General features: G+C 30.5%; 1 protein-coding gene across 5 annotated transcripts; it reads right to left on the minus strand.

Moving 5' to 3' along the window:
- Positions 1-151: 151 nt before the first annotated feature.
- cnn (phosphodiesterase 4D interacting protein centrosomin) lies at positions 152-27,919 on the minus strand. 5 transcript variants are annotated; one of them, XM_029301522.2, is made up of 15 exons: positions 27,757-27,919; positions 17,863-17,918; positions 10,127-10,407; positions 9,837-9,999; positions 9,529-9,668; positions 8,679-9,089; positions 8,360-8,578; positions 7,966-8,280; positions 5,159-5,266; positions 3,098-4,354; positions 2,633-2,845; positions 2,334-2,558; positions 2,018-2,218; positions 1,198-1,429; positions 152-965 (listed from the first exon to the last, which is right to left on the minus strand). In XM_029301522.2, the coding sequence occupies exons 1-15, from the start codon at positions 27,810-27,812 to the stop codon at positions 754-756; spliced, it is 4,089 nt and encodes a 1,362-aa protein (XP_029157355.2). In that variant the 5' UTR covers positions 27,813-27,919; the 3' UTR covers positions 152-753. The 5 variants fall into 5 exon arrangements, with proteins under 5 accessions (XP_029157355.2, XP_029157353.2, XP_029157356.2 ...); XM_029301520.2 differs by lacking the exon at positions 27,757-27,919 and adding an exon at positions 24,306-25,391; XM_029301523.2 differs by lacking the exons at positions 2,018-2,218; positions 27,757-27,919 and adding an exon at positions 24,306-25,391.
- Positions 27,920-27,936: the final 17 nt, after the last annotated feature.

Genomic DNA, 27,936 nt, shown 5'->3' on the forward strand with positions numbered 1-27,936 from the left:
ATCGCATTTAATTTAGAAACATATTGAAACAAAAAAGCCTAAAAAAATGTTCAGGTTTGTCCTTTATTTTCTCTTAAAAATATGGTGATCGTAGTATTTCACATCATATATAAGAATCATGAGTATGCATAAAAAGTAATTGACACATAAATTCTAAATAATAATGACACTTTATTAAGTGATATTATGTACAGATGCTACATAATGATACACACATGCAATAATTATATATAATATACACACATATATAAATGTTATTTATAAAGCAAAGTACGTCAATAAACGAAGACTGATTTTAAGGTGCGATTCGCGCTATTATCAGTACCTAAACTTTTCTCACAAAAAAATCTACGAAAATGTCTCTTTTTCTTAGTATATCTATATAAATATGTACAAATCTCAATACACAATCCGTTTTTAATTCTTTTTCGTTTGATATATATATATATATATTTATATAAATTTTTAAAATGAAAATAGCATGTTCCGCTTGTATGAAAATATTCTTACTTAGAAATCTTTTCGTTTAGAAATTTTATAATACGTCTAGAAGTATCTTATAATCTTTTGTACCGATATGTATTGTTCGTTTTCTTATTTCGAAAATACAAGAATAGATAAATGATAAGCAGATAAAATACTATACATTTATATGAATAAATAGCTAATCTATAAGAACACAATTCAACGAGTAACAATTTCGTGCTCTATTTTTTTAATGCAATATTTCTCGCTGTCAGTCTGTAATCTCTATTAATTGTCCAAAGGTTCATCAAATGTCCTCGTTTTTTTTAAGACATTTCTAGTAATCATAAGCTGCTTTATTATCGCCTTTTCAACGTTCTTCTTATTCTTGTTTGAAGTTGATAGATGCTCAAATGTGTCTTCTAGCGCTCTTCTAGTTTTCATCAGTCTTCGTTTTAATGCTTCATTCTCTTGTTTTAAAGTTTCCACCTCGTCAAGACCTATAAAAAAATAATTATAAGTGAAAACAATTCAAAATATCACATTTTAAAGTGAATTTAAAAAAGTATAATTTTAGATTATTTATATATAAATTTTATTAATGTATAATATAATATATATAAAATATAAAATATGCTATATTTTATATATATATATATATATATATATATATATATATATATATATATATAATGTTTAGTAACATTAATGATAAAACATTTCAAAACACACCTTCTATCGGTATTGGACTTTCACTGTTTGTATCTCGAACTCTGTGATTACTATTTTCGCTATCTTCGTCACTCAGTAAGTTAGTCATAGATTCCGTGATCTTTAATGTGTCTTTCAAAGGCCTTATCGTGGTAACGGCGGCATCACTTTCTATACCTAAATCTGGTGAACAGCTGGACTTACTGCGTCCTCCAAGCGTATAATAATTTGTCGATTGCCAATACTGCAAGTTCTGTAATAAATAATAAAAATTAACTTAAATCTTTCGATCATACGCAATTATAAAAAAGTTTTAAACAAACAAGTGCAAAATATATAGCAATACGTGTGCAACTCTCAATCACATATCTACGTACATCTGTCTATTGAAATTATATGAGATTTAATACAATAATGTAAAAATTATCATATTAATCACATGGAATATTATATATATAATACAATATAATGTACACTCATAAAGTATAAATCAAAAGCTTAGTTAGCGAATCTAAAAGTTCTAACTGAGAAAAAATTAAATAAGAAAATTCTCTTGTATTATATATAATCATAGAATCAATGCAACATAAAATGCCTAATTGTCTAATTAGAATAACGCCATGCAATTATTAAAACATATCACTATCAGTCAACAATACTGTGCGAAATCAATAATATTGTGCGAAATAAATAATACTGAAAAGTCTTTACATGCGACCATATTTCAAATTTAAAAGTACTACTATTATTTTTATACAATCTTTAAATTTCATAAATGAAGCTAAAGATCGAGACACATTAATTAGATTCGCACATTTAAGATATCGGGGAACCAACTAACGTTATAAGGTTGATATTCGTGTAGAATATCGCAGGTTTGCTTGAGCGTAGTGTCTGTGGGTATAGACGACACACCACTCGAGCTCGGTGCGGAATCGCTAGCCTCGCACACCGCCATGTGTCTCCTGAACTCTTTATTCGCCGCTTCGAGCTCTTGCACTCTTGCTCGATGCGACTCGTTGATCTGATTGAGATCAAATATCTGCACGACGATGATATTACATATTAGTAATTCTTTCGCGCGCGCACGTACACTCGTACATATATACAGAAAAAGGAGGAAAAATATTTTCACTAATTAATTCAACCTCGTTTACCTCTTTGCTAAATTTATCGTGCAGCGAGCGAACAGCTACGTCATATCGATTCTCCATTTTCCTTATTTCTTGCTCAAGTCTCAACTTGTCGTTTGTCAATTGAGTATTCTCCACGAGTATCTGACTGTGCGAAAGGGCGAGATGATCCAGCTCTTTCCTCAGGTTGGATATGGTCGTCTTGGCAGTTTCGTTTTCCTCTTCCAGCCGTTTAATTGCTGCTCGCATCTAAAATAATCGGATGATTAAATTTGTGTTCAAGTTTTTTTATGACAAATGTAAAAAAATAGCGCTTCACCAACCGATTCGTTCTCCTTGTTGACGATTAACAGGGTTTCCGTAGTCTTCTTTTCGGCATTTTCCATTTGCGTTTTCCGAAAGCTATTCTGTTTGTTCTCTTTTCTTAATATGTGAAACTCATGTATTCTCTTTTCCAAGGAAGCTTGTAACTTTTCACAGAACCTTTGGGACTTCTCCAATTTTGTAATAAACGGAGTTAACTTTTCATCAATTGTCTGTAAATGAATTCAGTTCTATATTAGAAATTGAGTAAATAATAAATTTTAGAACAAGAGTAACAAGATCAAAAAACATTACTTATTATTAGCAATTTTAAAAATATTAATGCTATTAAAATTTTCAATTGTATAAAAATTTAATTTAATTGTAAATTTAATTTTATTAAAAATTTATTAAAAATTTAAATTAAAAATTGATATAATAAACTGTGTTAATAAACAAAGCCAACGATTCAAATATATACTCACACAATCGAAAGAAACTTTCGTAACCAGGTCGTTTCTTAAAGCGCTAAGTTCAGAATACAGCATATTATTCGTCTCCTTCAGCTCTTGTATTTGATAGCTCGTGTCCAAATCATTCAGATCGTTCTGGTAGGTCTTGTAGTAAGGCACATAGTCTGCGGAATCTTCGGAATCACTACAGGTTTTCGTGTACTTCGTAAATCTGGAACGGCTCGGATTCTTGTACTGTGTTTCCTGCAGGCCGATTCTAGCCATGGAGACGGTTCGGTCAGGTTCCGAAAACGTCTCAGAGTCCGACTGCGACGCCTGATTCTTTGCGCCCGTCTCCGCGATGTTTTCGGACCGACTCCTCCTCATAGAACCGTCGACGATTCTATCATTTACGATCACGCTGTCTTGCACAGTCATGCCTTCAAGAGCTCGCACGAAATCATCTGATAGAATCTTGGAGCTGAGTAAAACGTCCAGCACAAGCTTCTTGTGCTCGTTACCGATGGTGTCCGCGTGATCCGCGCTCCTCAGCATCTCCTTCATGAACTTCACCAGATCCTTCAGATGCGTGCGCAGCAACTCGCAATACTTTTTCGCCCGTTCCGTCTCGTTGCCGCAACCATCGACTTCTGCGGCGATATCAGGCTTTGCTACGAGTTTCAGCCACTTCAGATAGTCCACTTCCTTCTCCAGATCGTTTCGCTGACTCGTCAATCTCTGAACGTATTCGTCCAACGTCTTCAGATTCACTGTTTCATTCCCGTTGATGTAGTTAAGTTGGACAGTCTCGTTCGTGAAGTTCACTTTAATACCGATGTCGTTCAGCTCGCGAATCAGATTTGTCAGCTGCGAGTTATCGGCTTCCTGGACGACGTCGGACTTATTACGGCTCTTTTCGTGGCCATATGACGCCGTCATGTAATTATGCAGCTTGGCAATTTCCTTATTCTTGCTCCAGAGTTCTGTATTGACCAGCTTCTGAAGATTCTGAGTCGTCACCTGCAGCTCCTTCGTCAGCTGCTCGATCTTTCGGTTCTTCTCCTCGATCTCGGTGTTTCGTTGATCCAGTTGCTCGAGCAATTCGTCCCTTCGTGGAGTATCATTGTGATGATCAGTGGTAGTAACTTCATGCTCAACGCTGTTCGTCTCGGTGTGCTTCAGCTTATCGAGCTCGGCGACTTTGTCCTTTAACTCTTCCGTAATCATCTGCTTCTCTGTTTCCAAAATCGCGATTCTTTGCTCCTTATTATGAAGGCGTTCTTGAAGTTCCTGCACGATAAAAAAAAAGATATGAATTAATTTGATTTCCAAAAAGTAAATTGTTTTTATATTATTATTATAATATAGCTATTATATATATATATATATTTTTTTTTTTCAAACACGTTTATAATATACGTCTTGTTTGTAATTAAATGCAAATGCGCAATAAGTAATATAGTTACGATAAATTGAGAAAAACTGAACAGTTCATTTGGAATTTCAAATATATCATACGTTTTAAATTTTATATTTTTTAAGAATTGTTTATAAAAGAGAAACTTTAAATCAGCAAAAATATAAAGTATCATAGCAATAATTACATATTTTTAAATGTGTATATTATTATATAAGATTAACATATATTTTTATAATAAATTTAGTAGTATGCTTTCTAAATATAATTTATAACATATCATTTCAAGTTAATATTAAAATTAATGTGATTTTTGTTTTATTTAGAATATCGCAAATGTTGTACAGAATATATTTTGCTTTCTATATTTCTCAAATTATTTATACAATAAATAATTATTGTATAATTTTATTAAATCGTAAATAATTATATAATAAGTAATTATATATACAAAAAAGAAAAATATATAAATAATACAAGAAAGTATGATTAAAGAATTAAAAATTAAATTTTAAAAATCAATTTTAAAAAATTGAAATGTAAGATAGCTCTTCCATTATTTTGTTAATTACTATTTACTTATTTATATACAAAATATTATTTGTTTCATTATTAATATATTACATGTGACTATCAATATATCACAGTATGAAAAATAAATTATATTTGTATTGTACCTCAGATTCGACTTGTGTCCGTTTCTCCAAGAGGCTCTTCTCAGCTTTTATTGTCTCGATTTGATCCCGCAGATCGTTGATCTTGCTTTCCATTTCTTCGAAACGTCGCTGCAAGCATAAAGTATCGTCCTATGTCAATAAAACTCAAAGAATTAGGTTCACCGAAAATACTTTATTCGAATATATAATTTCAGTAAAAAATTACAGATTACAGTAAAAAATCAATGTATATATAATATGTGAGAAGCGGGAAAAAGTGATAAAAAAAATCAATTGCAAAGAAATTTTACATGCAAGGTACATATTTTTATACAGGGAAATAGTTATAACACTCATCAACTTTTCGTTTTCTTAGACCAACATCGCGGTGCTACAATTGTGACAATCGCTGGCCCCTAAAAGAAAAACACGTTTTTTTTGTAATCTCTTCTGGCTCTGTGCTACAAAAGAAGTATGCCATTCTAAAATTTACATATAGATTTGGATAAAAATATACATATTTTATCATTCTTAACCGAGTTATAGAGATAAATTTTGCTTCAATAAAAAAATTTTTATAAAACTTAAAACAGAATATATAGAAAAAGAATAACATAAAAATATGATTTAATTCCATTGCATTTATTGTCCTAAAAATGTATTGCTCTAATTAATTTCTAAATTAATTTCTAAATTAATTTGTCAATAAATTCTCAATAACGATTTTTTAACACAAAAAAGAAGAACAATTTAATTTTAATCTGTAATATCTAGATCTGCAAGAAATAACTCTGTAAGGAGGGAGCCCAGTAAAATTAAGCACAGTCAGCCATACTCCCTTAAATACCAAGAAGGACAGCACTCGACGACGTTATACCTACCTCCATCCGCATCGAGGCGCACAGACAAGAGAACATATTTAGTTGTGTGTTGAACTTTTTCAACTTCCAAAATCGGAGCAACAATACGAGCAACGATCGATTCGCGAATAGATACTCTACTTCAGTGCTAGCGCGATCAGCACTGGTGAATATCCCTTCTCTATAAGATTACGCGTCTGATTTGAACTCTGAATTGTGCTGCAGCTTCCTATGATCGTAATCAGTTTACAAATCCACAATAAAATTAATAAAATTTATATAAAATTAATATAATTTTTTTCCAAATTTCTAATAAAAAATTTTAAAATATTTTAATTTTTTATTTTCACAAATATATTTCTCGATCGTTTTCTGATTTAAGTATTCGAGACACGCGACAATTTTCTCTCGCTGCAAGTCAGTCAAGGGTTATCAATCGCACGCTATTTCCGGAGCTTATACAAATCGTTCTCGTGGTATATCGTCGAAAGAGTCGGAAGATCGATGACGGATCTATCACGTCGTTGCACGTGTGGCTGTGTATGTACTCGTGTAATATTGTTCGTTCGGCGCTACCGCGGTTGCGGTGGCTGAGATCGGTCGAGATGAGTTTTCGTATGAAGACTGTCCGCGTATCGCGACACGTAGACCGTAAGAAGCTGCGAGAAGAGGCGGCGATCTCTATTAATAGACGACGACCGCGTCTTCTGCACACGGTATTCCCAAGATACCGAGGCGCTTTACGACTTCTCGAAGATCTTTCTGACTGGGCTCCCTAAAAAACTTTATAACATTGACACAAGCAAACACACCATACGCAAAATGCAGAAAAAATAATACAAAATGAAAGCGAAAGGAGAAAAGCTTAATGAAAATTATGAAAGAAAAATATATCGTGCAAAAGGATAATGAGAAATAAAAAAAATTAGAAAAATAGTAATTCAATTTTTGTTTGAGAGATATTTAATAATTATTTCAAGTTTCTTGTTTTCTGTTATCAAATAAAAATACATAAAATTAAGTATTAAATAAATAATAAATCAGATAACTCAATTTTTTTCTCTAAAATTACTATATAATAATATAGAAAAAAATCTCTGAACATTTAATACATTTTTTAGAAGTTTGTACATCTAGAAAATTTTATCCTCGACATATCTAATAAACTCGCATAAATACGCAATTATTATGTTTTGATATAAAAAATTTCAATGTCTGTTATGCTTTAATTAAACATCAGTAAATTACAGAAAAGATCATAAAATAAGCAAGTTAAAAAAAGATTATAAATAACAGCCTATCATTAGATTTTTGAAGCATCTATAACAAAATTGTCAGAAAAACAATAAAATAAAAAATTAATTGAAAAGTAATCATACACAAAAAATTAATACAAATAAACTTGTAAAAATTATAAAATTTTATAAAATTGTATAAATGTACAAATTCCTATTTATACATTGCGAATATATAATCTGTTATGCGTGCATTCTAAATGCAGTTTTGCACTAAACGACAATAAACGATAATTAAAATATGCATTATTAAAATTTACCTATCAATTGACATGATACATTGTGTATTTGGTAAAAAAATAATTAAAAATTATAAGTAAACTACAAAGATAATTTAAAATAAAATATTTATAAAATTTTGTTATAGTGTTAAAAGAAAGTTTTAAAAGCAATAAAAATCATGCAGTAATGTAAAGCAAAAAGATAGAAAGCAAAAATTAAATATAAGTTTTATGATCCTGAAAGAAATATAGACACGTCTATATATACGAAATATACTAAACTATCCGATTGTTTCTCAGTAAGCAAAGTGCATCTCTACGTTTCAATGTCATGCACATTTTGAGATAACAATATTAATAAATAATATAAAACTTCTATCGATTATTAAATAAATGCGTTTTTGAAACGTAGAGATTGGCAAACAAGATTAAAAATAATTCGCAATATTGACCTGTTCACAGGAATCGTTTTCATTCTTGACGCCGAGATCCTTCAACGAAACGAGATCGTGACTGTTTCTTCTTTTACGCAACTCTGTCTCTAGTTCCAGGGTTCTCTGTTCCTTACGAGAATATATATCTTGCATTTGTTTCTCGCGTTCAACGAAGCCTTGTATCGCCCTAATGGCTTTCTCGTACTCGACTTCTATCTTTTTCAATTTCTGCTCCGAAGTTTTCATCTGCTTTTCAGCATTGCACAATTTTAATATTAATTGTTTTCTGGTCTCTTCTTGCCGTTTCAATTCATTATCCCGCTCTTCCAATTCCTGTAATTTGAACTCTCTGATATAAATCGGTTTATTTTATCGCGTGAAACAATGAGAAAAAGAGAGAAATCTTATTAACCTTGATCAACTGTCTAATCTCCTTGCCATCTCCGCCTAAGGGTGAGTTCAAACTCGCTGCTTTTTCTTTTATATTCGATTCATAAGCACCTTCACATCTTGTATTCTGAATATAAGATTGCTGCTTCTGTCCCATTAACGGCGATGAATATTCGGCATTCACCGACGAAGTTATAGCCAAAGGACTAGTAGGCGGCGACAAACGTTTGCTATATTCACACTAAAAATATAAAAAGCAAAGAATTATAGTAGACAGAAGAATCAAATAAAGAAATATTGGCTTTAAAATAGATATATAAGCTTGCAGTTTCTGAGTTCACCTGCGATAATAGCGCACGATGCTTATTGTTAACTTCTGCAAGGGCATCATCGCGCGTTTTCACCGATATCCTCAATTGAATGATTTGTTTCTTCCTCTTCTCCGATATTTGGTTAAGCTCCTCGCACATGCGACACTTTTCCTCCAGCAATGTACTCTTCTGCTTCAGCAGCCTGTCCCGTTCGCTAAGATCGTCCCTGTATTGTTGCACAATGGAGTCCTTCTTGAGTAATTCCTCCTTCAATTCCTTTACCTCTTCGCACAGTTTCTCAATGCTTCGCACTCGCTCACAATCCTGCTTCTCCCGCAATTGCGTCTGCATATCCAACTGCTCTCTGAACTGGTCCCTCTCATTCTCAAGTTCTTCCGCCCAGTATCGTTCCTCGTCCAAAATAACGGTTGTTTGTTTCATCTAAATCGCAAGTGTCATGTAAGTAAATATAATTCTTTTTCGTGTATCGCGAGCATTTCTTTTTTGTAAATTATCGTCTTAATCGAACAAGAAATTATTCACAATTGTTGGAATTGCTACAAGGAGAAAATGTTTAATTAATGATATTATTTCTACTTTCTTTTTTGTTCGAGATTATATTTGTTGTTTATATTAAATCTACAACCTATTCGTGGCGAGGAAAGAAACATTATTATCGTTAAAATATTGCTAATTAGTTAAAAAAAATTGTTAGAAATGTCAATATTTAATTTTAAACTAATCATTAATTTATTTTATTTAATAAAACTCAAGTAAACATCCATTTTTATAATGTAAAACATTACGTTCTTTTCAAAGTAATTCGTCTATCGCAACATATCAAAATGATTGTTATTAATTTCTTTCTACATGAATATACCTGTGCTTCAAGAGAAGCTACCAATTCTTCCATCTGTCTCAATTTTTCCTCATTTTTCAACGCTTCTTCTGGAGTGATACCGAACGTTTCTTTATAAAATCCGGATGCATCTAGTTCCTTTACACGATGCTCCGCTAATTCTGGAATAGCAGAAAAATTGATATATAACAGATGCATAAAATATACATAAAATATAAAAATAATGAATGTGGCAGAAAACGAATAAATTTTATGTACACATTTTGCATTAGAAAATAATTTCAAATATTTTAATAGTTGTGGAGGGAATAAAATTAATTGATATTTACCTTTTTCGAGCTTAATTACTTTTTCTCGCTCCGCTTCAAGTGATTGCTGATATTGATCTCGAGTCGCTGCCTTTTGCTCCTCGTATAATTTGAAAGCTGTAGCTGCTTGATTGAGAAAACCCTGCTTTTCCATCACCTCCTTCCTTAATTTTTCCAACTCGTCCTAAAGATCATCATTTTATCTCATTGATAAAACATTTAACAAATAAAATAAATCGTTCAAACAATCAAATTTTAATAATTAATGCAAGACTTTTTACTGCAAACAAGCTCAATATTAAATAATCAACCTTTAATTCCACATTCGTCTTGATTATATCCTCGTCAGAGGAACTGATGCCGCTTCTTGCAGGATTTTTTTCTTCCAAAAAATAAATTCGCAATTTCAGCTGAAAATTTTCTTTCTTCAAGCTGCTCAATTCGTCCTCGTATTCTTTCATGGTTCTACCATAACCCACCCCTCCGCTTCCGCCTCCTCCGCCACTTCCGCTTCCACCACTTCCTGACCGTGCCATCGTCGCACTGTTTTTATCCTCGGGTAAATTTTCACCATATGCTTTTGTGTTTTCACCTGGAATAGATAGTAATTAGAATATTAGTTTAAGTACTCTAATTATATATTTAAGATTATGTACACAATAATGTAACTCAATAAATTTTATAGCGTAAATACCATATTTAATTCTTCTGTAAATATACAAATAATTCTTATTTTTGAAGGAAGAAAGAAAAAAAGAGAGAAATATACATATACAGATCATTTAATTAGTAGTGCAAAGTTTCGTCCTTTTTTTAAATATAACACATAAATTTACTCGTAATTACTATGAACAATAAATGTAATTAATGTAGATAGATGAAATTCAATATCTCTATAAAATTATTTTAATTCTACGAAAATTAAGTAAAGATCAAACTAAAATAATATTTGTGTTCTTATTCGACTTATTGTTTTAATTTATGACTCTACGATTTACATATATTTTTCGATAAAGGTTAAATGCTAATTAGATCCAATAATTTCATTATTGATTATTTATACAACACAAAATACGAATTGCTGAAGAAATCATTTTTTTCTACTTAATTGCACCGGCATTCACATGCGAGATCTTGAAAGAGAACAACGTGTGACAAAATCACATGCAAAATCGATGAAATAATCGTAAGTTCACCGTCAAATTCAATTTTCTCCCTGTCACTCAAATAATTCAGTTTCCGGATCTGGCCGTATCATTTCCGACATTCACTAATGGAATCTATATGAATTTTGAATAACCTCGATACGCCGTATATGCCGCATTAAACCCGAAATTAATAAATTAATCATCTTGAAAATACTCGATTTTCCTCGTTCGATGTCGCAAATCGCAAATAGAACGATACAAATAAAAGAACGTCGTTCAGTTACTTTCAATTACCTAATTTTTCATGAGACTATTTCCTAAAGAGTGGAAACATTATCTACTTACGTATTACTTTTATATTTTTATGTTTTATAATTTTTTATTTATATACGATTCTATATTTTTTAAATATTTTGTATTATATATTTTTTATATATGTCGAGTAATTATTTAACTATGAATTACTTAAATGTTCGTCTAGAAATTTTTATTTTACCATAAAGAATCCAGTTTTCTCTTGTAAAATCCTCTCATATACTAATTAGTATCAAATACTAATTATTCTTTTATTATATATCACCTCTCTTTGCAAAAATTGGGCTTTTAAATTTAATATATCTATATAAGCCGATATGAAAAGTTCTTATCAGCCATGTACTATTTTTAGAATAATTCTTTACAGAAGCATCTGTCGGCGCTGGATGAATCAATCTATTCTCAGCTTCTCTAGGCGAACATAAGCAATGCCAAATTCACTTTGGAAGATCCGGCGGCGCCGTCGACATGTACTCTTAAAATTAAATTATTTTAGCGCATCATTGGGCGCCAAAAAAATTCTCATATTAAAATCCAAACATTGAATGATCTATGACATATATAAATATTGAGTAATACTTGTCCATTTCATGTTCAAATTACAATTGTAATTTATGAATCATTTATATATTATAAATTATTTTATATATTAATACTTTGTATAGAAAAATAATGTAGAAGAATATATTACTATATCTCCATGCTTATATACATAATGTTTAATATAATATTTACAGTTAATTAAAGTCGACAAAACAAATATATGGAATGGAAAATGAATTTGTCCCATTCTCCAAGTAATTATTACAATAATTGCATATAAAATATTTATAAAAAATTCATAAGTTAGATAATTACAAGGATTCGTAAATATATATGTAATAGTGCATTTGCTATTATAATTAATACATATTAAAAAAATTAATGATTTGTTCTGATTTTCTTTTGACACTCTCTTTCAAAAGATACTGTTGCAGCCTCTTTATAGAGAGCTATGAGATCGTTTATCACTTGCCAGCAACTGCTGACAAATAGAAAGCAAATAAGTCTTGTGCAAGTTATTATTGCGATGTTTATATAATTAATTTGTATTAATTATTTCATAATAATCTATTGTTAAAAATAATTAATTGCAAAATTTGCATTTATCAATACTCAATACAGTATTCTTATTATATTTAATATCTCAAATTAATTTTCATCAGTGATAACTTACGTATAAGAGCGGAGGACTGTAAATCTTTAAGAATTCTCCTATCTGACACTTTGATTCTTACAGGCTCGTCTTCGAGGTTTCTCGAGGACAAGAAGGGTCTCGATCGCGACCTACCACATCCCATTCCACGAAGAACGCGTTTTTGAAGTCGCTACATTTTTAAATGTCCGTACGAAATCGCGAAAAAAAATTGACACACCGCGTAAAAGAAGACTTCGCACGAGGCGGCTGCACAAATATTAACTGCGACACAGAATAACGAGCGATGTCGGAAAGACAAGAGGCTATAACCTGTGGTTAAAATTATATTCTAAACGCGCACACGTAACGTTATATATACATATATTTCGCGAAGGTCGAACATCCATGTATTCTCTTTCAAATTAATTCTGAAACGGATCAATAAACATTTTTTTTCTTTCAATAGAGCGCAAAAATCAGATTCATAGTCGACAATCAATTCTTCAAGATTTAACATTTTCAACAAAACTTCATCACTCATTTTTCTCATAGATGCAACTTAATGACAAAAGATTTGATTTCTACCTTTAAACTGACAGCAGATAAATTTTATTTAATTTGTGAGATCATAAAATTTATATAAATTCATTAAAAATAAATAAAAAATTCGAAAAAATTATAAGATTGACAAGAAAGTGAATTTTATTATATTAATCCTTCTATTAAATTGTTTTAATTAATGTTCTTTAGTCGTGGTGTTTAAAAGACTTTGTTCAGAATAACAGAGTTGAAGATAAAAAAATATCAAGTTTGTCATAAATAATATTAAAATATTATTATAAAGCTGTTTCAAATACTTGCATGTACAGTTCATACATACAGTAAGTTTGCGACTAGCCTATTTAAGTAACACGAAGAGCTACTTAGAAATGATTATTCCCCTGTGGAACACGAGTGATTCATCTAGTCTAATTAACGATACACGTTTTCCATATCCCTTTCATACCCAAAATGTTACGCTGTCACATGGAATAAATTTATCCGTAGAGACAAATTTATTCTATAATATCGCCTTTTTCTTAACATAAAAAAATCAGAAGCATTACTACAAAAAAGAGAAACATTAAATTCTTATAAAAATATTTTTTAGTTATTTCATACATTAAAAATTAAATTATTTTAATTATAAATTATATTAAACTATTTATTCTTGAAATAATCTTTTTAAAATCATAATGGATGAGAATAATTATCTACACCCATTTTTTAATTTTTAAGTATTATAATAATGAAACTTCAAATTAAAAACATTTTGTTAGAATTAAATTGATATTAGAAAAATCAGTCATACAATATAAAATAATCTTTTAATGAAATATTATGTGTGTGTGTAAAGTCTCATTTTGTGGAAACTCATAAATAATTAAGAGTTCTGACTTTATATTTCATACAAATTGAGACTTCTGATAACTTCACACACATAGATATATTTTGAAATATACAATATTATATTGTAATGGTTTCTACATTCCGATAAGTATTACACAAATATTGTACAAATATTTACATGGCATCCCTCCCAATAAATTTATTACATATTATATATGCTGAATAAAACGAAAGGGTAATTTTCTCCGAACTTCTCATTTCCAAAAAGCGAAACACATTTTACGAATACGAAGACTTCATTATAGGCCGTAAAAGTCGTCGTAATGTTTAAACACGAGTGTGAATTCGCTTTTGAACTGTCATTGGCGAGGATCATCACCAGTGCACGTCACGTGTCTTGACGTGCCGACGTGAAAAGCCCGAGAAAGCGAGGAAGAGAAGAAAAAGACGTCTAGAGAGAGGCTGAGAGAGCTTTGTGTGCGCACCAGAACAAATCTATTTCCTGTCCGATCGCGAACTCGAGACGATGCCTCGCGATTTTCGGCAGAAATGCAACTGCAATATCGATTCGCGCCAGCGAGTAGACCGCGAAGCGAGCGAGCTTCCCGCGTATTTATAGATGACACATTTAGGCCAGAACGGTTTAAACTATCTTTATTTTGGCAGGTCAGTCTCCGCTTCGAGGACTCTCACTCTCTCCAGATCATCATCAATCTGGCTAGTCTGGCCGACAATTAAAATCTCACCAACACACCGGTCAGAGATGAACGCTGCCCCCAATTTCAATATTTTTTGGAGATCAATACATTGTATCTCTTCATTCATGTTAGCTAATTGTTAGCTGCTGGGAGAAAAAAATGTCTAAACAAATTGAGAAAAATTATATCATATTTTTCTATCTTTGAATTAATTGATTTTAAATTCTTAAATTAATTTTTTTCAATTTGCAATTTTTCTTAAATTAATTTCATCTTAAATTTTTATAAATTTTTAAGGAACATTTCAATTAGGAATTATTAATAGTACTCTCCTAACAATTATTAATTATTTTAGTAGAATATTAATAATTAATTCTCTGATAATTGATTTTTTTTAGTAAAAAAAAATAACGATTTAATATAAATGTAATAGAAATAAAAAAATATCTAATCGATAAAAAAAAATAAATTCTACAAGGTTGTTTAAAGTTGTGTCCTATATTGTTCGGATTTTGTATCTAACAAAGCAAATGACGCAAACAATATGGTCGCTTATATATATCTGAATCATTCCTTCATGTTACTGTCATCTGCGAAACAGCTTTTTAGCTGAACGTCTTCGGACTTTGTGAATGCACAACACTTGTCTCGGATAGAACATGCAAATTGAAGCTGAAGCTTCTGCTCGTTCGTCTCCGGGTAACAAGAAGCCGGCCAATAATTCCTATGGTAGATTTGAATTAGACAAAAAATTTTGCCGTTTATTTCGAGAGTCCGACTAGTAGGTCGGGATAGCATCCAGGTCATCTAACAGACTGCACGTCTGCTTATCAATTTAAATACAATTTTACAACGTGAAACTCATTGTTTCATCAAGTCAAAACAAAATTAAACTGACTATATTCTTTCATAAAGCATAAAAATGTAAAATACTTGTGTAAAATAATTTGTCTAATAACAAAACATGTTAAATTGAAAAATTCAATATGTAAAATATGTTTAAAAAATTTAAAATATGGCATATTTTAGAACATAAAAAAGTATTTGATGTTGGAAAGAATATTTAGATTTTAATTTATTTTCCATAGCTAAATATGTGGAGAATTTCGATCTTTTAATATACTAATTATTTATATATATCGCAACTTAAATATATATTTGTATTATTGAGGCCTAAAAAAATGTATAAAAATATCATCAAATGATTTAAATTGAGAATTATCAAAGCTACTTGAGCGGGCTTGGAGCATCACTTGATGACTTCTAAGTGTTCTCTTAATATTTAATGTGCTTCTTCGAAATTTATAAGTTTCAGAAATGACATTCGTAACAGTTATGTGTTACAGAATGTAATAAAAAATAAAACTTTTCAATTACGTTACATTTTTAAAATATATTTAATATTAATAATTTATAAATATATTTAAAAATACGTCATTTTATTACGAAGTAAATTGCAAGCGCGTTCGAAAAAATATAATAAAATTATACTTCTTTCGTGTTAAAAATATAATCGTGTACAAAAATAAATACACGCTGTTTCATTGTGTTCGTGCAACTTCCCCATCGACACGAAGCTTCTGTCGTCCCCCAAAATAAATGCTGGCTTCCTGTAACACGAGATCGCGACAGACATTTTTCAGACGATACAAACAATCAATCCCGGCCAGATTAGAAGGCGCGGCACTAACATTAATTGCATCCATCCTATACTGTTGCAACGTATTCATGACCTTGACCATTTTACCATTTTAGACCCCATCGAGAGCTGAATCAAAGTGCGGATGTGTCCCAATTGTCGTAATTCGAGTACTACTAGATCGATGACATAGGGCGAATCGTCGAAATTTAGGTCAAATAAATTATAAAGCTCTCATATTTTTAAATCTATCGGTCTTGATTATATATAATTATTAAATATATTATTATATATATATAAATATAAATTATATAATTATGATTATAAAACTTTAAATTTCTAAATGTATTTTTTGGTCGTGTTTTGATAATTTAAAAAAATAATCATGCATCTATTGAAAGTGCGCATATAATGTTTTTCATGATATCTATCAAGAAGAGCTTCCAAGAATGGCGATCTTCCTGGATTATAGATTCGCGTACGAGATAACGGAGGCGTAAAACTTGGCAGACGTAGTATTGCGCTGATCCAGCGCAGACGCAGGACCATTATTATACCTGTCGTCTCGCTAGAGTAAAACCGCGTGCAAGAAGGTTCGTTGACCTCCCAATTAGGCGGTCACGTACATTTTCTCTAATCAAGTACGTAACGGCACCTCCGCGTAATAATGTCGCACAATCGATTGTTAACTACGCAGATAACGGCAGAAAATGAAGATCGTGCGAATGGGAGTAACGAGCCATGTGCCGATATGATATCCTCCTACGCATCTACACGTGGCCTCTAAAAGTGCCTCATACATAATAAACGAACAACAAATGCAAATGTCAGCTGTTAGAATCGGAAAAATATACGCAATTATCGCGTGAATATACGAAAAACGAATTTTTATATATAAATAAATAATAATAAATCTCTTTAATTTTTGAAAAATAAAAAATACTCTGAATTGGCAAGATGTTAAAAATCTATGGAAGATAATTAGATGTCCCATCAGATTTTATCAAATAAAAAAAAAGATGATATTCTCTTGTGCAGAGAAAAATATTTCTGAAAATGGATTAATTTTCAAATCAAAATAGGGATAAAAAATGATAGCCAGCTGGGAGCAACATAACTGATACACGGCTAACAGCATCGCAATTGCAGCTATAATTGAAATAGAAACGGTAGGGGGTTCAATTACTTAAGGGAAGTGAGCAATAAACGTGCAAGGGAAAAGGCCGCTTAATCGAGCTACCATATTATGGTTTGCGATATCGATGACGACTTATTTGAGTGGCGACTCGATTCATTTCATCGAGATATATCTGCCGAGGTAAGATATAATCGTCGATACTCGAGGTCGTAAATAATAAATACGAATCTTCCGCCTCGCCTTCGTCTTTATAGAGCGTAAAATCATATCCGGCCATTCTTAGGGATGACCTCCCCGGCGAAATATTAATTAATGTACCATGGAAAAAAGAGATTCTCTTTGGAAGAAGATTTAAAAACTTTAAATTGTGTCTCTTTTTTCAATCCTTGATTATTTTTCCTGCTTATATCTACTTGTAATTTTTATTCGTGTTTAAATTACAATTTTAAATTGTTATTTAATCTCAAATGTTACTGACAATATATGATTCATATTATAAAATTGTTATAACTAGCTAGTGTGATGGGAAACATAGTTACTCACCATTTGTCAATGGCATAGTTTGACTCATTGTGATGTCCTGCAACGGCATACCGGTGCTGCAACAAAAATTAAAAAATTAATTGCAGTATATTGACAGTTAATATAAAATTTTAATTTTAGTCATGGGATAAATAGTAAACAAATAAATCTTATTTCATTAATTAAATTATGATTTGATATTTTTTTAACGTTTGAATTAAAGTGAAAAATAATACGAAATGAGTGTGAATGATTATTGTTTTCGAAATAAGACTCTAAAAATGGTATTATGGTACGTGGCAGGAAATAGCCAGGACCGAATTAGATGAAACGTTTGTTTGAGAAGAATCAAAGCAAGCGTCAAATTCTATTTTCAGGGATCCAGTGGAATGTTTAAAGCTACAAAAATAACAATGTCAATTTCGACACGTGTGTGGACAATGATTTATAGGAATACATCGAATGAAAAAAGTTTCATATCTGCTCTTCCTAATATTAGTTCTATTTATTTCTAATATTAGGAATAAAAAAATTTCCTAATTTTTATTTTTTCCTAATATTAAGAATAAATTATCTAATATTTGTTTTATTTATTCCTATATTATAATATTAGAAATATATTTCCTAATATTAGTTTTCTTTTTTCCTAATATTAGGATAAATTTCCTACTATTAGTTTTCTTATTCCTAATATCAGGAATAAATAAATAATAATAAATAATAATAATTAATACGCAATATTACTAATACATTTGTAATTATATATGTTTCTTGTGACAATTAAGAAATCAATATTATCAATGATAATATTTTATCAATAACGAAACACTATTATATCAACACAGTTCATGAGAAAGCAACCAATTAAGAATACAAATTACAAAGTATTTCTACCGAGACTTGCATATACTTATGCAATAGTGGTACTATGATTTAATTTAAAGATCTAAATGTAACAGGTCATTTTCGTAATAGTCGCAGAACAGAGTCCGTTGTACGAAATTAATCGCTTATGCAGAATTTCCGTCCAAGTCGTAGTTCTGCTTAGAAGTCATTACTGATGTTAAGGGAGCTATATATACGAGGGTTTTATATACATGGATTTATATATGTATATTAACTCGCTACGTGGCCGAGCTGTCTCGGGCGACGAAAGAGAAAGAGAGAGAAAAACGAAAATTTCCAGTAAAGTTTTATTTAGATTTCACGTAAATCCTATTCCGGTTCTTCCCCCATGGGACGCTGCAGCGCAAAATGAGTAATTAATCTGCGCTGTGCTTCTTTTATGCTATTTCGCACTACGACTCATGACAGTTCCGATGAGTTCTAAATTGATGCACTAATACGATCTAAAGGTATGAAATGTTCGTAAAAATCTTTTTTGTCTTGGATATTATAAAGAAAATTAAGAAAAAAATAAATGAATTGTATATATGAAAATTAAGAATTTTAAATTATAGCCATCGCAATTGGATATAATTTTTTTGCGATTTTTTTTCTTTTAATTCAATAAAAAAGCAGTTTTTTATTGGATAGACAAATTTTCAATAATCGTAAAATGTTTAATAAAAAAATTTATATTATTAAAAGTTAATATATTATAAGTGATTTGGAAAGCTAATTAAGGAAAATCGATGCCAAATTATTTAGATATAGTTTAATTATTCTATAAAAATTTTATAGTAAAGTAATATTTTCATTATTATAATTTTGTAATGTGGATAAGATATCATCCGCGTAAATAAGAAGAAATTTAGATAGCAACTTATATAGGCGTGGAACATAAATAAACACACTTGGTGACTCAGAATCTACAGGTGATTCACATGTGTAACATTTTTGAAAAAGTTTATGGTATTATTTAAATTTATTAAGTATTATGTGTGAATTCGTGATTTGAAAGGGTTAAGCATGTTAAATAAAAACTTCAAAACTTTTCTTGTAAAAAAAACGTTGAAAATATGTAATATCTTGTCCTGTTATACAGCTTGCACAAACTTCTTAATCTAACAAAGAGATAACAGTTATACATAAGCTATCTCGAGATAATTCGAGTTTGATTCTCACATTTCGTCGAGAAAACTTGGATATTATTCAAGTATTTGTGATATATAAAATCGGAATAAAAAACTATATTATTTAAAAAAAAAATAATAAAAATTTATGCCGGACGCAAATGTATAAAATAAAAAATGAATAGAACATATCAAACGTAAAATGATACTTTTATGCAAGCAATTAATTCACAATTATTCTAAACAATTTTTTTTATAAAAATAAATTATCGCTTGAAAGATTTTCAGGAGATATGAATTAATATATTAATTATGTAATGTAGATTTTTAATAATTACTTCAATTTTGTGAACGATCAAAAATTTATATTTTTTTCAGAAATAAAAACGATATCTAAAAACATAGATTCTTTTACATAATATATTTATCCGAATCTTGTAAACTAGAAATAGCCACGCCATGAAAGACATTTGCAAATCATAACGCGTGTGGAATTTCTGTGGAAAGAGTATCGTATTTCATAGTAAAGAGGATTTTCTACGAGAAACATATAGTCATACCATAAAATCATGACAAAATGTGTGTTCTCTTTCTCTAAAGATAAAATATTCATTCTAAGATGATCCAATCAAACAATGTTTTGCAATTCTTACAAGAACGATAGATGCAAGTTAAATATACGCCGATTAATTAAATTAATGTAAATTATGTGCTCCATTATTATTTCATATTGTATCTGCACAAATAAAATTGCATCAAAAGGATTTTTGCAGATTGAATGTAATATCGAAAAATTAATTTGCATAATGCGTGTTCACAAAGTCACTGCAGTGTACTATAATTTTCAGTTATAATTAGAAAACATATGGTAGGCACAAAGAAGGCAATGCTATAACTTCATATATTGTCGTTGCATAACGAAGAATTCGAATATATGTTTGTATAAATGATGGAACATGTGTCTAATATCGCTCGTGATTTATTATGTTCATACTACTGAAATTTTTTCTTCCAATGTAAAAAAATTATTATAAACAAGGAAGTGATATAATTATAATTATCACATATTTAAATACAATGAAATTAAATACAATTTAATTTTTTTTCAAAATCAATTTAAATGCCGAAGAAAATAAATCGCTAAAATAAATAATAAAATATAATAGAAAGTAAAGTAAAAAATAGAATATACAATAACAATTTTCAAAAAAATCATCTTAAATATATATCCCAAAAATATAAACATATAAATCCTACAGTTTTTTTACTTTAAAAAATGCACTTACAATCATTATGATATAAACAGCAGAAGAGAAATAGGCAGAAATCGAAAGGGAAATAATGATGCGAATGCAAGTAGAAGAACACGATTTTCGAGCGACGTAATGTCCAAGCTATCTCTAACAACAAGAAACACAGGTTTTGTTGGCCGCGGAATTCCTCGGGAAAACAAAGCATTAATTACACCCTGAGTGAGCCAAGCTCGAAAATAGTTGGATCTTCTTCAGATCCTTCTTATATCGTTAAACGATCATAAAGACGACGGATCGTCTGCCAACAATAGCTCTGCCAGCAATTTAACCGAACAAATAAGAGCATATACAGAGAATGTTTCAAAGGTCTATCGTCATTCCAATCATTTATGAGTTCCTTGCTCTGCAATTCCTTATGGTTGCTCGCTGTAGAATTCCTCTTTTACTTCCTCAAAAAACTGTTTATTTTTATTTTCCAATTATTTAATAAATAATTAAATCTCGAGTTAAAATTAAATATTCAAATATATATAAGTTTACCTAAAATTATATCTGAATAATAATTATTCATAAATTTGAATTATTTATATATTGGTATTTCTACAATCTGCGACAAATCTTTTTAATATAATTAATCGCTTTATTTTTTCAGAATTAAAACAACTTATATATATATATATATATTTTTATCAATTGTTAATTCAAGATTTATATATAATTTAGAATCTTCTGTTTCTCTCTTCTTTTTAAAGTCTTTCTAAATTTTTGAAAATCTATATCTTGTTAGATATCATCAAATCATATAATCCTATTAAATTATTATAGGCCTGAGGTTTTAACAGCTTATTAATTGAGTTCAATGTGCTCGAACTGCAATTGCTAAAGACACGTGCAAGAAACGTCGGTTTTTCAGCTTTATTCCTATACATCAAACACTGTTTATATTAAGCACTACCCTTTCTGCCAGGTTTAACGAATCCCAATATGGACTTCTCAGAATTTTACACCGAGGATGCGTGTGTCGGATGATGTTAAGGATCCCAAAGACGAATGCATTACGCGATAACGAAGCGTTTAAGCATATATAAGTTTGTGCATTTTGTAACTGCGTATGCTCATTCATTACGTGTATGCTCGCGTGACATATTTTGATTTAATTTTATAGATGATTTTCTGTTATTTCCGAAGATTGAAACAAGTGTCCGTCTGTCGCGAAATTTTTAATTTCAAGAACAATATTTTCTTGCAACAAAATATACAACTTATTCGCAAAATATTATTACCCAGAATTATAATTGTATCAGAAAAAAACATCTATGTATTAATGTTTGATCATATTTTTTTAATTGTTCCAATTAACAACGGTGACATTAATATTCGTAAAAATAAAAATTAAATATGTAAATATTTGCTCAATTATTAAAATACAATATGTATCATTCAAGAAATCACTATATAATTTGTAATATTTTATTAAATAAATATAATTTTCTTTTTCTTTTTCTCTTTGCTCGGATAAAGAACATTGCTTTTTATAAGTACTTGATATAAGGAAGTAATCTGATGAAGAGGGCATTAGCTGCTGCCTGGCAAGAGATGGTGGATGTAGCAAGTAATCAATATATGTAACAGAGTCGGATGTGCAGCAGCAGCAGCCACATGGACCAAAATATGCGTCACATGCACGTCTCGTTTTTGTGATATTCGATATAAATAGTACATTATAAAAAAGGATTATAAGCTAGAAAGGCTAAGCTAAGCTAATTATTAATTACGAAAAAAATATAGGCACACATACGTATATAGAAAAATAAAATGACATAAAAAAGAAATAAAAGCACATTGAATTATATATGTTCAATTACGCATTTGTCTTTGTTTAATAATAAATAATTAATATTATTGCAGTATTTTGATTGCGATTAAAATAATTATATAATTAATGACTAATAATATAGTATTCATACAAATAATACATATATAATTGTGATGTCTCTTAAAATTTGATGAAATATTTGAATTAGAAATTCTTCAAATTACTTATTTAAATAATAAATTTATGAATGGCATCTTTCTATGAGATAATTCGAACGTTTAGTAGGTTACAATATATGAGACCACGTAGATGTCGGGTGAGCAAAGTTTCCTCAATTAACGGTTCGTTAAACGAATTGACAGAGCAGTTAAATAATTAGCTGGATCCTGACAGAAGAGTTTTATTTGCAATACATACGATGTATGGTGTATCTGCAAACGCACATGCATCGTATGATTGCATCATTTATTATTTAATTATTAGTTAATTTTTATGTATTGAGATAAAAAGATCTCTTTCTCATCACTGCACAATTGTCCTAATATAATATTTAAAAAAAAATAAATATGTAGAGCTCAATTTAATGTAAAAAAATACATATTATATTACATATTATATCAAATAATAAAAAGTGTATTGCATAATCATTTTTATATGCCATATGCAAGTAAAAATAATAAAATAAGAACCAGGATTATAAAAGCATTATATCTATATGTATATTACAAAAGGTATCATCAATTTAAAAAACCTGATGCATTTTACGTATTTACTATAAATTACTAACCTATTACGATATGCACTATTAATTTCTCTGAAAGATGATGAAAGTATGTTATAATAGACACCTGCTAAATGTTCCGTATGCGTGCTCGTTAAAAGATAAAGAGCACAAAGAAGCAAACGAAACCTTGTCAATAATCCTTTCTGTATTGTATTAATTTTTTAATGTTAATGTTTTAATGTACTCGAAAGTTATACTTTTGATGTCATGAAAGCACATGTATAGCTTTAATGTATCTTTCTTAAATTAGTACATTTGAACAGATCTTGTAAAAAATTAAATTTAATAACTTAATGTCTGAGTGTGAAATACATTCTAAAGAGATAAAAAAATTCAGAAATTTTATTTTACGAAAAATTAACGATTTTTCAAAACTGAAATGGTTCCTCTTGACAAATATAAAATTCTGAATTATACACTTTTTTAGGAACAACAAAATTTTTAATTTATAAGATTGCAGTCGTATTGTTAAAGTTAATTTCCTAAAACTTTTTGATCTTTTTTCATCTTTAACTTGAAATATAATTTTGTAATAATTAATAATTAAATTATTATTCAATCCTTCTCCCTTTTTTGTGTGAATATATGGCACTCACTTTCGAAAAGGACTGGAGCCCCAAGCGTTGCTCCTCGTGGACGGCACATTTTGATTTTGGGACGAATATCTGCAACCGCCGAGAAGCATTCCGCAGATTCTCGCGTTCGACAACAATCGCGAGATGAAAACACGTGATGCGTTCACAAAATTTCGCTAACCCTCGGCACTACAAAGAGTGTTATTGTAACGTTTTTTTTCGGCTCTCGAAAAAGTCTCGATAAAGTACGAGATAAAGTACGTACACAATTCTCTTCCGCGAGAAAAATGCAATTTTTCTTTGCACGATAATTATAATGTTGTCTCTCTGAAAACGCGCAAACGAATTAATCACACACAAAAGACGACAGTATCTTATTTTCTTTCGGGAGAAAGATCAGGTCCTCGCGAACACCGATGAGTTTTCACGAACAATCCTGGAGCTCGCACTCGCGTTTTCGCGAAATATGGGCATGGTCGGAAAATTCGAGCGATAAAAATCCCGAAAAAGTCCGGGTGATCTTCTCGTGTGGGCGTGTGACGTTAGCACGAACGTACTATGTTTCTCTGCTGGACCGATCAATGGAGTTCACTCTCGCTTAAGATGACGCGTCAGATAATTCCACGGCTGTTATCGAATCTCGTCGAGGATGATTTCGATTGTTCGCGTATTAAAACGAGGCTCGTCATCGGCGGCGATATTCGCGTCAATTTCAGACGACTCGCGATTTAATGCGGATGACAATCAGCTGATCGATGACAGGATGACGTACTTATCACGACGAGTTTTTTAGAAATCCGGCGGAGCTTTCAGCTTCCTGTACAAATGACTTCATAAAGGGGATGTACTCTATCTCTCTCGTTCAAGCTCGATGATGATTAATGCGCGCTAATATCTCGATCTCGCGATGATGACGTTTCGCGAAGTGGGAGAACCTCCGTTGTTTTGCATTCGATGCAACGCAGAATCTTGCGCTGATTTCAATTTGTTTATTCGAATACGTTTGTTCTATGACGCAGAAGAGCGCGGGATCGGGATCACGTTTCACAAGACGTTACCTACGTTATCACACGACGCTCCGAAGACGACTGACGAAAGACGGCAATGCGTGTGCCGAGCAGAAATAGAGGGATGGTGACGCTGCGGGGGAGAGGGGCCGCCAAAGGGAGACGCAAGGGATGCGCTGTGTCAACCAGAGCGTAACTCTGGAGAGGAGGAGAAAGAGGAAGGGTTGCAGCCTCTCTTCTCTCCGATCCGGAGCAGAGGTAAAAAAAAAAAAAAAAAAAAAAAAAAATCCGAAAACTCATCTTGAAGAAATAAAATTAAACATCCTTCTTCAACATCATAAATACGAATCTCAATTATCTTATTTTTCTAAATACATAATCTTTATTTCTAATCTTTTCTAAATTAAAGGTACTATATAATATTCAATATTTTATAAATATATTTTTTTATATAAATAGCTTTCTTTTACATATTTATAATTACAGAGGAAAATATTCTTTTTTCTGAATATGTCGAAACTCGCAAATTTAAATAATATCTTTATAATAAAAATAGCTATATATAATTATAAATAATATTTACAGGGAGAGAATTTTCTCTTAGAATTTACTCTGAAAATCATGGAAAATCATAGTAATCGTAGGACAATATGGTATTGTAATTATTTTATAAGAGTTTTTCTGATTAATATTTTTTATTACCACAATAAAAAATATTAATATATGTAATTAATATTCATAAGTACATAGTAAATTTTACTATGTACATAGTAAAATCAGTCGAACATATTTTGTATCTTATTATGGTAGATATTAGTATTTTTATTATGATAATATTAATCAGAGAAACTTTTATAAAATTTTTCCAATACTATATATTGTCTCACGATTACATGTGATTTTCAGAATAAATTCTAAGAGAAAATTCTCTCTGTGTATTTAATTAATACTCAATATTTTTTATTCAAGTCATCAATTTTATTTGTATATTTTCTATAAAAATTATCAATCATAAATCTGTTAAAAAATAAGTTTATTTTTTTGATATGCACCAAATGCACAATTAAATTGAAAAAAAAAAACAATTTTAATTTATTTGTTCGATGATTAAATAAATATGAGGTTTCGAAATATCAACCAAAAATATAAACCCTATCTCTCTCTACTTTCACTGGCCTTTTCTCGTTATCAGCAGACGTGTAAATCAGCATGCAACAGTCAATGCATAAATGCCACTGTACCCTCGGATCAAAGAGCAGAAGGGAAGAAGAGACTCCCCATGAAAGCAGCTTGCATATAATGGTAAAAAGGGAAAAACATGTGGTAAAAAAGATGGGAAAGTAAAGAGAGCGAATGCTGAATGACAAAAACGGAAACGAGGAGCACGGAAGAGTCTAAAAACACCCACGAAACTCGAATTAAATGTTGATTGAGAATTCAAGTTTTTTTTAGTCGATTAATCTCGCTGCAATTTTCTTGAAACAGGAATGTAATTTAAATCAATTTAAAATCGATATTCCCTCCTTTTATATTGAAAAATAAAATTATTTTTTCTCCAAAATATTTTTTTGGAGAACTTACAATCGACATTTGTTTTTTTTATGAAATATTTAATTATATAAAAATATTTAACATCACGTGCAAAGAATCTTCTTGTTACTTTTATCGCTTACTTATGTGTAGAGGGATTGATACGACAAATGGGAGATTGATATGCAATGTAAATTGATCTTTAACCCTAAGAAAAGATAATCACTGTTAATGCAAACGCAGCAAGTAAATTCATGATTTATTGTGGAATATATGTTGCGAAATTACATGACATTAACGTTGTCAACTCGCATGTCTCATTTATGTTTTTTTAAAAATTCTATATATATTTTTTTTTATTCCAGAATAATTTTCAAGATTGAAACCAATCTCTCAAGAACGTGTGTGAAATTATTTTAATTCTGTTATATAAAAATGATATCAATTTTAAAAAATTATAGAATGTGATAAACGGACCAAAAATGAAAGAATATTCATTAAAATAGATGAAATACGATTGAACGACATTATTCTAAACAATGTAAACAAATGTTAATATAATCGATCGTGCATTCCATTTGAGTTTTTATAATATAGGTCTCTCTCTCTCTCCCTCCTTCTCTGTCTTTTTCTCCCTTCCTCCCTCTCTCTCTCTCTCTCTCTCACTCTCTCCTCTTCTCTCTTTCTCTCCTCTCTCCCTCTTTCTCTTTCTTTTTCTTACTCCTATAAATTTGAATGAACAACAAAAAGCAGATACCATTTCAACAGCGGAATCTATTTATATTTACGAATACACACAGATCTCCCACATAGGTATACACATATACGCATATATATGCGTGAAATGTCTGATGTACAGGAATCGCAAGAGGGGGTCGCGTGAGTGTGTGTATTGTTGGTGTTGGAAGTAGAATTTGTCCGTAACATTTACTCACATGTCAAGCTCCATCGTTCTCATGAGCGAAGACATCGTTTCCTCGAACTCAGCCATTATTCTCACAATATTAACTCACTGTATTCCTTGTATTTTCCCGACCGTAAACACGAGCCAAACGCGAGCACGTACACGCACGTCGTTACTTTTCAAAACGATGCTTTGCGATGCGACCGCCTGG

This window comes from Nylanderia fulva, unplaced genomic scaffold (genome assembly GCF_048542155.1).
Source record: "Nylanderia fulva isolate GAGA-0341 unplaced genomic scaffold, ASM4854215v1 Scaffold9, whole genome shotgun sequence".
NCBI classification, from domain to species: domain Eukaryota; kingdom Metazoa; phylum Arthropoda; class Insecta; order Hymenoptera; family Formicidae; genus Nylanderia; species Nylanderia fulva.